This window comes from Halichoeres trimaculatus, unplaced genomic scaffold (genome assembly GCF_033239565.1).
Source record: "Halichoeres trimaculatus isolate MK-OKI-2021-1 unplaced genomic scaffold, fHalTri1.1 fHalTri1_scaffold_4, whole genome shotgun sequence".
Classification (NCBI taxonomy): domain Eukaryota; kingdom Metazoa; phylum Chordata; class Actinopteri; order Labriformes; family Labridae; genus Halichoeres; species Halichoeres trimaculatus.
Window position 1 is genome coordinate 131,760 of NW_027437182.1, and position 11,771 is coordinate 143,530.

The 11,771-nt window shown below is 48.1% G+C and overlaps 1 protein-coding gene across 2 annotated transcripts in view; it reads left to right on the plus strand.

The window, feature by feature from the left end:
• The first annotated feature begins 580 nt into the window (after positions 1 to 580).
• LOC141789394 (tetraspanin-1-like) overlaps positions 581 to 11,771 on the plus strand; it is a 20,549-nt gene continuing 9,358 nt past the window's right edge. For both annotated transcript variants that reach the window (XM_074668792.1, XM_074668793.1), the window contains exons 1-2: positions 581 to 638; positions 7,537 to 7,743. In XM_074668792.1, coding sequence (XP_074524893.1) covers positions 582 to 638; positions 7,537 to 7,743 — 264 coding nt within the window. In that variant the 5' untranslated portion in view covers position 581. The remainder of the gene's footprint in view (positions 639 to 7,536; positions 7,744 to 11,771) is intronic.

Sequence of the window (11,771 nt, forward strand, 5' to 3'; positions counted from 1 at the left end):
GTCCTGACGCCCTGCTCCACCACAGAGCCCGAGGAGGGCTCTCTTCACATTACTGATCCCCACTGTGGGACACCTGTGACGGGCATTAAGGCTGTGCTCACCTGTGCTCACCTGTGCTCACCTGGAACACCTGAGCCAGAGCAGAGCCACACCTGTGGAGTCTTCGTCTGCGAGCGTTCGCTGCTTCTCTCTGTGCTTCCTGACGCGCTTTAACCTGCTCCTCTTTGGATGCTGAGGACGTCTGAAGGTAAGGACACACACACACACACACACACACACACACACACACCGCACACACACACACACACACACACACACACACACACACACACACACACACACACACCCATAGACCCCCATTAACAGATATCTTCACTGTTCACAGCTGTGTGTATCATTAAGACTCATTGTCAGCTCAGTAATTTCCACAGTAATTCACTGAGATGTTATAGCCCAGTGTGTGTGTGTGTGTGTGTGTGTGTGTGTGTGTGTGTGTGTGTGTGTGTGTGTGTGTGAGATATAAGGTCCCAGCTGATGAGAGGAGAAATGCTGTAATTTATCTCCTTTTATTACAGATTAAAATGGGTTGCTTCACATTCGTCAAATTGATGATGGTCTTGTTCAACTCCCTTATCTTTGTGAGTATATTTCCTCTTTGATTGCATGCCCCTTCAGGAGGAGGAGGAGGAGGAGGAGGAGGAGGAGGATGTGTTTCAGGGATTGTGTGTAATCTTTGCGTGAAGCGAGTCAGTGAGTGTGTGTGAAGAAAGCAAACAGCAGCTTCAGGAAAAAGACGTTACATAAACATTTAATCTCAGTGAGCCAGAGGAGCTAAATGCTGCTCCTCTTCTCCTCCTGCCTCCTCCCCACTGTGCCAATTTTCATCTCATTAACTTCCACAGCTGTAATTCTGCTCCGACACCCTCAGCTAATGTTGCTAACTAATGTAGCCTGTGAAATGGAGGGAAACTTTGGCAGGGTCAGCTGAGTCGGGCCCACCTGGGCTCTCAGCACGCCGTTGTTTTCCTCACATCCTGTTTCTGCCTGAGCGCAGCCGCTGGATGAGCGCGGTCGCTGGATGAGCGCAGCGGCTTGATGAGCGCGGCCGCTGGATGAGCGCAGCGGCTGGATGAGCGCGGCCGCTGGATGAGCGCAGCGGCTGGATGAGCGCGGTCGCTTGATGAGCGCGGCCGCTTGATGAGCGCGGCCGCTTGATGAGCGCGGCCGCTGGATGAGCGCGGCCGCTGGATGAGCGCGGCCGCTGGATGAGCGCGGCCGCTTGATGAGCGCGGCCGCTGGATGAGCGCGGCCGCTGGATGAGCGCGGCCGCTGGATGAGCGCGGTGCAGCAGCTCCTGAGACGTGAGGCAGCGAGCAGAGGGATGAAATGACTCCAATCAGATCACAGAGACAACGCTTTACTGTGATGCTCAAACGCTTCAGCTTCTTCCTCAGGAGGTACTTCCTGTTTATGTTTTTGTTTTAGCTAGCGTCTTTTCAAGATAAAAAAGGGAAAGACTGTGACACTTCCTCCAAAACAGAAGCCAACAGCAGGACTTGCTGTTTGGCACCGACAGAGACAGCTCTGCATGCTCCTCACCAAGGAGCAGGAGGAGCACAAGGAGCAGGAGGAGCAGGAGGAGCAGGAGGAGCACAAGAGGCATTGTTACAGCAAAGAAATAATCCACCAAACACGCGCTGCCTTACCCTCTGTGCCAGGTTTGGATGACACAGCTGAAAAAGCCGAGTTCACGGTCGTTTCCGGCAGGTCTGAGGTCAGTGTCAGCGCCGACAGTCAGAAACCGTCACTGCTAAGGTTTCAAACACCAGACGCTTTTTCCAAAGAAACGTTCGACCCGAGAAAGAATTTAGCCTGAAGGGAAAACCTCAGCGCGGCTGCAGGTGCTGCGCGGCTGCAGGTGCTGCGCGGCTGCAGGTGCTGCGCGGCTGCAGGTGCTGCGCGGCTGCAGGTGCTGCGCGGCTGCAGGTGCTGCGCGGCTGCAGGTGCTGCGCGGCTGCAGGTGCTGCCGTCATGGGACAGAAGAGTTGTTTTTTATTTTTCACACTGAATAACATACTCATGGCTGACCACGGTTAAATCAACGCAACAAAATACTTCAACCTCCCACAACATTCAGTGATTAGCGCTAAATATAAGAGCTGGGTCTGAGACCTCCTGACTCCTCCTCCCCCTGAGGACGAAGACGAGCAGGCTCACATTAAGGTCTAAGTGTTCCCTGAACTGATGAGTCTTCAGACGTCTCTTAAAGTAGAAAGGGACTCTGTGGATCGTATAGAGTTTGGTAATTCATTCACCATTTGGGAACAACAGAGGAGAAGAGTCTGGCTAGAGATTTGGAGCCACGCTGGGCTGGGAGCACCAGGCGTCTTTCACAAGCAGAGTGTAGAGAACCACGGAGGGTAGACCTGGATCAGGGACCCCAGGTAGACAGGAGCTGGTCTTGTTAATGTTTGTGAGCCAGGAGAAGAGCTTTGATAGGAGCTGCTACAGGAAGCCAGTGAAGAGAGATGAACAGCTGGGTGACGTGTGCTGTTAGGGCTGGTTGAAGACCAGACGTGCTGCTGCATTCTGGGTAATCTTCAGAGGTTTACATGGGGAGGCCTGCCAGAGGAGAGCTGCAGTAGTTGAGGGGCCTGGACAAGAAGCTGTGGCCTGTGGGGTCAGGTAGAGTCTGATCCTCCTGGTGTTATAGAGGCAGATCCACGAGAGCAAGCAAACAAAGCCACGAGAGCCTTAAAGGTCAGCTGGTCATCAACAGATCTCTGCAGTTCAAGGCCAACCATTACGCCAACCGTTATCTACGTTACGCCAACCGTTATCTACGTTACGCCAACCTTTATCTACGTTACGCCAACCTTTATCCACGCTACGCCAACCGTTATCTACGTTACGCCAACCGTTATCTACGTTCCGCCAGCCGTTATCTACGTTATGCCAACCGTTATCTATGTTACGCCAACCATTATCTACGTTACGCCAACCTTTATCTACGTTATGCCAACCATTATCTACTGTACGCCAACCTTTATCCACGCTACGCCAACCGTTATCTAAGTTACGCCAACCTTTATCTACGTTATGCCAACCATTATCTACTGTACACCAACCTTTATCCACGCTACGCCAACCATTATCTACATTACGCCAACCATTTTCTATGTAACACGAACCATTATCTACACTACACCAACCATTATCTACTGTACGCCAACCTTTATCCACACTACGCCAACCGTTATCTACATTACGCCAACCATTTTCTATGTAACACGAACCATTATCTACACTACACCAACTATTATCTACGTTACGCCAACTGTTATCTACGTTACGCCAGCCGTTATCTACGTTCCGCCAACGTTTATCTTGGTTCCGCCAGCCGTTATCTACGTTATGCCAACCGTTATCTACGTTACGCCAACCATTATCTACACTACACCAACCGTTATCTACGTTACGCCAACTTTTATCTAGGTTCTGCCAGCAGATATCTACGTTATGCCAACCATTATCTACATTACACCAACCATTACCGACATTGCGCCAACCTTTATCTGCGCTACGCCAATCTTTATCTACGTTACCCCAACTGTTATCTACGTTTCGCCAATCGTTATCTACTTTACGCAAACCGTTATCTATGTTACGCCAACCGTTTTTCGACAACCAGAGGAAGTGTTTGTCTGTTGAAACAGATGCTTCTCAGTGACTTCCTGTTTAAGTTCTGCAACTCAACTCAATGATTCAAACGTGTTTGTGGACACATCAGCTGGATGTGGCTCATATGGGGTCTGATAAAAACATTTTACTACGAGAGCCAGACGTTAACACCAGATAAGATTTAAGTTTTTTCTGAGAGGAGCAGTGCTGTGTGACAGCTCTCAGTCTGTTTAACCACGAAGCTCCAGGATGGAGGGAGGACGGTGATCCTGAGTTTCCTCTGAACAGGATCTGTTTAACCACGAAGCTCCAGGATGGAGGGGGGACGGTGATCCTGAGTTTCCTCTGAACAGGATCTGTTTAACCACGAAGCTCCAGGATGGAGGGAGGACGGTGATCCTGAGTCCTCGTACCTGGAGGAGAGTAAAACAGAGTCAAAGCTAAAGAGCTACGGAGCTTTGCTGTCTGTAACAGACTCAGGCAATATGACAGAGAAGCTAGAGTCCTCTGAGACGTTAAACATGAGCTAAATGTCCTTAGCTTCACACCTCGATGCTACATGCTAACCTAACCTCTGACAGAGCGCAGAGCAAACCGTCTGCCCTCAGAGTCAAAGAAAACTGGTTTTGACAGCTTGTGACGTGGACGGCTCATCGAACATCTCCCTGTTCTCTCTGAAACAAACGCCTCCGTCCTCCGTCTGCAGCCGGCGGGTTGGGGTTAGGGCGATGCTAACACGGTGGACATTAGAGGCGTTTCTGAGCGCGCTCTGTGTGCCGACCCTCCATCGAGCGGAGGGGCTTAATCAGATTGTCTGCTGGGTAATATGACCCGTGAAGATGGGTTTTATTCTCATCTGACGTCTTTCACGTCCCAGCCTTTCACAGACAGCCAATCCCATCTCAGCGCGCGGGACAGGTCCATTCTCCCTCCTGCTCCGTCTCTATCTTTCTATCTCTGCTCCTCATTCACCTCCCCCTCTCTGGAGGCCGTGGCCTCCTATTCTGCAGCCTCTCATGCATCCCTCTCCTCTGACCCTGATAGACGCTGTTTCCTCTCCCCCTCCTCAGTCGCTCCATCACAAACCTGATTTACTTCCCGTCCTTTTCTGCCGTGGATGTTGAGCTGACAGAGCGTCCACCTGCATATGGCACGCCATTAGAGGGATCAGCCGTTTAAGAGGAAAAGGACGGCGTGCCAGCTATAATTATACCTGCTGAGGGATGACGGCGGACGCCAGGAGCTGGAGGGGGAATATGCTTGTCGTATCACATTTAGAAAACGGTGCAATGATGGCAGAAACCTCAGCGTGAAAGGCAAGAAGGTAGAAAATAGAAAGGGTGAAAAAAGTGAGGACAAAGGAGAGACGGGGATGAACCCACGCGGGAGAGATCAGCGACTGACGGGAGGCGTGGAGCGTCAGGGCCTGATGAGGAGCAGAGGAGGCTCCTGACTGCAACATGTCTGATGGAGGAACAAACAAAACCAGCTTTCAAACGGTTTCTGCAGCGAGGAGCGGAGACGAAATCACTGACAACCAGGAGGGCGCGGTGGGAGGCACGGTGGGAGGCTCAGAGGAGACACAGGAGGAGGAAAGGGAGGGAGAGGAGAGGCAGAGGAGGTCAGAGGGGAGACATAATGACAGTGAGATCAGGTGATCTCCAGACTGAAACATGAAACATGTGACATGGATCTGAGCGTGTTTGTTAGCAGCCGGTTCGACCGGCTCTGAGTCGATACGTTTCTCCAGAGATGAGCGCTGGTTTCCCCTGAGGGCCGGTTTGAGCATCAGGGTCAGAGATCCACCTGCAAGTCCACCTGTCAGCAACACACACACACACACACACACACACACACACAGAGTCCGTCACCCCTGGGACACACTGCGGTCACCACAGGCTCTAACTCCATCAACACACACACAACTTTTCACTGCGCTCATCTGAAACAGCCTCTTTATACAGGCAGAGCGGGGAACACACACACACACACACACACACACACACACACACACACACACACACACACACACACACACACACACACACACACACACACACACCACCACCAACCTGATGAACACTTGGCAAACAATCAAAATTGACATTTTATCGTGAGGGATATTTCTCTACGGCGTGTGTAACCTGTGACTGTTTCAGCAAACTGACGCTAACGAACAGGAAGCGTCTGCGCTACAGAGAACGACGCCGTTAATGTTTCAGAGCAGAAAGAAAAAGAAGAAATAAAGTCCCTGAAAACACTGAGAAAGATCAGTTTCCAGAGGCAGGTTGCTGATGGTTGCTGATGGTTGCTGATGGTTGCTGATGGTTGCTGATGGTTGCTGATGGTTGCTGATGGTTGCTGATGGTTGCTGATGAGCTCTAAGTTTGTATCTTAAGCCCAGTTTCCACTAAACTGGTTCAGTTCAGTTCATCTCAGTACAGCTCACATTTTGTGGCGTTTCCTTTGACTAAAACCAGGACAGGTCCCCAAACCACCGACCCGTACCGTCCCACTTCCTGGTTCCCTTGTGTTGGAGTGTCAGACTAAACCGACCCCTGAAGGTGGAGCTAGAAACACTGCAGTCTGCTGATTGGTGGAGAGAATGGTCACTTCCTGTGTGACAGAGGTGATAAAGACCAGAGCATAACCCTGCCATGTTCAGGATCATTAAACCCTAAAAACAAGCGTCAGGACGGATGATCTCTCTGGATCAACGTCTCCAGCTGATTTCCAACTTGAACTTTTGTCTGTTTCAGAAAGTCACCGGTAAAAGTCGGAAAAATGTTAACACCTGCTCTGTTCCTGTTTCTTGTGTGAGGGTTTAAGGGTTGAAGAGGTTTCCCCCAAACACGAGGATTCAAACATGCAACCTCTGCAATCTAAAATCTTTCCACAGCGAGGTGAGCGATCCCTGGATCTCTAACGATAGAGCTCAGCACGCCATCCCGCGTTCTGATGGAGCGCCAACACAGAAACGTGGTCGCCGTGTCCAGCGCATTGATTGGTGTACTGACAATGACACTTCTTCAAACTCCAGTTTTACTGGGAAAACTCTGAGTTTGACATCGTGTCTGTCCAGGAAGCTTCAAGAAGTCCTGTTTCTGTTTCTGAGACTCCACGATTTCCTGATCAGGAAACTCTGATCCTGTGGTTTTTATCTCTGAGACTGAAACTTTTCTGAAATACCAAACAATAAAACGGTGACAAATGAAGATAAATCAGCTCCTCTGTCATCACGGTCCAAGTCTTACATCCAGAGAGGAGCAGTGAAACTGTCTCTGGAGGACAGGAAACCTCCCTGGACGTGATCGTCCCACTGCAGGTTTGAGTTGACCCTCAGGCGGCTCCTCCCACTGACAACAGATGATCTCTGAATGGCTTCAGGAGTGAGGAGAGACAGTTATGGGAGGGGCAGGGGTGTTATTCAGAGAGGTAAAATGAGGCCGAGCTGTTGCTCAGCTGTGAGACATAATGTGAGACTTAATGTGAGACTTAATGTGAGACTTAATGTGAGGCCTGAGGCGGCGCCCCCTGTCTCAGGAAAGGGATCCTCTCTGAGTGATACCCAGGTGTCAAGGTGTCTCCAGCAGGAAATAGCATGAGAGGGTTAGTGATGTAAGGATGGCCTCTATTTCTAAAACCTATTACCTCCTCGAGAGCTGTTGACCCCGCCGGCCCGACTGCGAGGCAAATAAGTGATTGACGCCTCGTCTCCGCTGTTAGCTTTGGATTACATCCTGCGCAGAGCTAATTGGTTGATATTCACCAGCTCGCTGTGATGGAGGACGGCGTTGGGAGGCAGTGAATTAGCGTAAAGCGTATGCTGATCATGTTTTCCTGGATTCTCTGCAGCTGGGGGGCCTGACCCTGCTCGCCATGGGGATCTGGGTGAGCGTAGACGGCGCCTCGTTCCTGCGGCTTCTGGGGCCGTTCTCGGGCAACGGCATGCAGTTTGTCAACGTGGGCTTCTTCTGCATCGCCATCGGGGGAGTGCTGGTGCTGCTGGGGCTCCTGGGCTGCTGCGGCGCTCAGAAGGAGAGCAAGTGCCTGCTGCTCACGGTGAGTAAAGCTACCGTTATTTATGTGCCACAAAAAGGTCCATTAACTCTCAGCCAGCCAGGCTCTCTGCAGGGGGCCAAACGCTTCAGGAGCTGACGGAGACTCCAAATGGACTCACTTTGTCCCCTGAGCTGTTCTCTGTAGAGATGGAGGCCAGCAACAAGTTTCATTCTGCAAAAAAACAAAACCCCCGTTTACAGTCAGACAGGTGCTCAGAGAAAGGTATGCATGGGGGGGGGGGGGGGGGGGGACTTTGCCACCTCTCAATAAGATAGACCCAGGTAAGAAAGTAAACTAGCGTTAGCTTCTAAAGTTAATATGCCATGTTAGGAAGTAAACTAGTGTTAGCTTGTTAAGCTAAGATTGACTCTGATGAAAAATGTGTTAAAGGGACTGAGGACTTTAATCTCCACATTTTTCACTAAGACGATACTGAACCTGCATGGAGTACAGCAGCATGGCTCTGAGGTAGAAGAGTCCACCTGTTTACCTGGTCCTGGTCCTGGTCCTGGTCCTCAGTCCTGATTCGTCACAGAGGATATGACTCTGAACTGTCACCATCTGAAATTCTCGGTCAGGCAAAAACAGGTCAACATCTCCCTCTGAAAACCCCAGAAACTGGTCCAGGGCTCTAAAACCTCAAGAGCTGACGTGGTATGATGCTAAACAACTCCTTTTAACAACTCCCTTTAACAGCTCCTTTTAACAACTCCTTTTAACAACTCCTTTTAACAAATCATTTTAACAACTCCTTTTAACAACTCCTTTTAACAGCTTCTTTTAACAACTCCTTTTAACAACTCCTTTTAACAACTCCTTTTAACAACTCCTTTTAACAAATCCTTATAACAACTCCTTTTAACAAATCCTTATAACAACTCCTTTTAACAAATCCTTTTAACAACTCCTTTTAACAACTCCTTTTAACAACTCCTTTTAACAAATCCTTATAACAACTCCTTTTAACAAATCCTTTTAACAACTCCTTTTAACAACTCCTTTTAACAATTCCTTTTAACAACTCCTTTTAACAAATCCTTTTAACAACTCATTTTAACAGCTCTTTTTAACAACTCCTTTTAACAGCTCATTTTAACAACTCCTTTCAACAGCCCCTTTTAACAAATCCTTTTAACAACTCATTTTAACAGCTCCTTTTAACAAATCATTTTAACAACTCCTTTTAACAGCTCCTTTTAACAACTCCTTTAATTATGTTGCTGGAATTGATTCACTCATTCTTGACTTTGTCTTTGCTTAATTTCTAATCAAATGTAAGTTTAAATGATTAAACCCCAGAAATGTTTTTCCTTCAGTGTTTTTGAAGAGGGACTGTGACACACTGAGAGGTCGTTTTGTTTTTTGTGTTTGTTTTTCTTCCTCTCGTTAATCTTAAAGCAGAGAATCCCATTTGATGGAGATAAAAATCTGATCCATGTGTCCACAGGAATCCTTGGTTTCAAAGTCTTTGTGAGGACGACACATTTGGTGTTTGACACCTGTGGTCGTGTCAGCCACTGTCGTACAGGCGTGACTCACGCTGATAAGGTCATGTGTTTATTTAGAGGTTTAAAATGTTTTGGATTTCTTTCCTACAACTGAAGAGTTAATGTAAGGAAGAATGAATCATCTGACTCATAACCTTGGTACAAGTTTCATCGAGCAGCCCCACGTCTGGACGCACAGCTCGGACTTTCACAGCTGTTGTGCTCCCGGGCGCAGACGGCAGCTGACACCGTTCACTCAGCAGCTTCCTGCGGCGAGACTCAAACCTCCATCCTTCAGCTGGACGGGCGACACCATGAGAGCTCTGAGGGCAGGAAGCGTGCTGTCTGTGCTCCTCGTTAGACTCACTGCAGCAGACTGAGAGGTCGTTAGCCCGGCTGTTAGCCTGTGCTGTAATTTAGCCGTGCTGTTGGAGAGCTGCAGGTGTTTCTGACGTGAACGAGGCGGAGGGAGGACGGGAAACAGCTCAGAGGTTGATGAGTGCAGATGTACAGATGGGATAAAAGCACCGACTCATGAACACTCCTCATGTTTTACGCCATCTGTTAGCTTAGCTCGCCAGCTGAACCCTTCAAGAACCAAGTCTTTCCCTGATCAGCTGATCCAAACGCTCAGCTTTTGTCTTCACTCATTTTAATCATGGTTGAGTCTAACAGCGGACGTCGTTCAGAGCCGGTCTCTCAGCAGCTTTTTTCCTCCAACCCGTGACGACGTAGTTTCTGAAACCAGGTTTAAACGCCTCCTTTCCTCTGATGGAAAACCAAACTTCATCCCTGCAAAGCGTCTTTATTTATGACCTGCAGCTGAGCATTCACCGTCCAACAGCATGAAGTCAGCGTGAAGTCAGTATGAAGTCAGCATGAAGTCAGTATGAAGTATGTATGAAGTCAGTATGAAGTCAGTGTGAAGTCAGCGTGAAGTCAGTGTGAAGTCAGTATGAAGTATGTATGAAGTCAGTATGAAGTCAGTGTGAAGTCAGTGTGAAGTCAGCGTGAAGTCAGTGTGAAGTCAGTATGAGGTCAGTATGAAGTCAGTATGAAGTCAGCATGAAGTCAGTATGAAGTCAGTATGAAGTCAGTGTAGAGTCAGTGTGAAGTCAGCATGAAGTCAGTATGAAGTCAGTATGAAGTCAGTGTGAAGTCAGCATGAAGTCAGTATGAAGTCAGTATGAAGTCAGTATGAAGTCAGCGTGAAGTCAGTGTGAAGTCAGTATGAAGTCAGTGTGAAGTCAGTATGAAGTCAGTATGAAGTCAGTATGAAGTCAGCATGAAGTCAGTATGAAGTCAGTATGAAGTCAGTATGAAGTCAGTATGAAGTCAGCATGAAGTCAGTGTGAAGTCAGCGTGAAGTCAGTGTGAAGTCAGTATGAGGTCAGTATGAAGTCAGTATGAAGTCAGTGTAGAGTCAGTGTGAAGTCAGCATGAAGTCAGTATGAAGTCAGTGTGAAGTCAGTGTGAAGTCAGCATGAAGTCAGTATGAAGTCAGCATGAAGTCAGTATGAAGTCAGCATGAAGTCAGTATGAAGTCAGTGTGAAGTCAGTATGAAGTCAGTGTGAAGTCAGTGTGAAGTCAGCGTGAAGTCAGTGTGAAGTCAGCATGAAGTCAGCATGAAGTCAGCATGATGTCAGCATGAAGTCAGTGTGAAGTCAGTATGAAGTCAGTATGAAGTCAGCGTGAAGTCAGTATGAAGTCAGTATGAAGTCAGTATGAAGTCAGTATGAAGTCAGTGTGAAGTCAGTATGAAGTCAGTGTGAAGTCAGTATGAAGTCAGTGTGAAGTCAGTGTGAAGTCAGCATGAAGTCAGCATGAAGTCAGCATGATGTCAGCATGAAGTCAGTGTGAAGTCAGTATGAAGTCAGTATGAAGTCAGTGTGAAGTCAGTGTGAAGTCAGCGTGAAGTCAGTGTGAAGTCAGCATGAAGTCAGCATGAAGTCAGCATGATGTCAGCATGAAGTCAGTGTGAAGTCAGTATGAAGTCAGTATGAAGTCAGCATGATGTCAGCATGAAGTCAGTGTGAAGTCAGTATGAAGTCAGTATGAAGTCAGCGTGAAGTCAGTATGAAGTCAGTATGAAGTCAGTATGAAGTCAGTATGAAGTCAGCGTGAAGTCAGCGTGAAGTCAGTATGAAGTCAGCGTGAAGTCAGCGTGAAGTCAGCGTGAAGTCAGTGTGAAGTCAGTATGAAGTCAGTATGAAGTCAGTATGAAGTCAGTATGAAGTCAGTATGATGTCAGTGTGAAGTCAGCGTGAAGTCAGTGTGAAGTCAGCGTGAAGTCAGTATGAAGTCAGCGTGAAGTCAGTATGAAGTCAGTATGAAGTCAGCATGAAGTCAGCATGAAGTCAGTGTGAAGTCAGTATGAAGTCAGTATGAAGTCAGCATGAAGTCAGTATGAAGTCAGTATGAAGTAAGTATGAAGTCAGTATGAAGTCAGCATGAAGTAAGCATGAAGTCAGTATAAAGTTAGTATGAAGTCAGTATGAAGTCAGTATAAAGTCAGTATGAAGTTAGTATGAAGTCAGTAT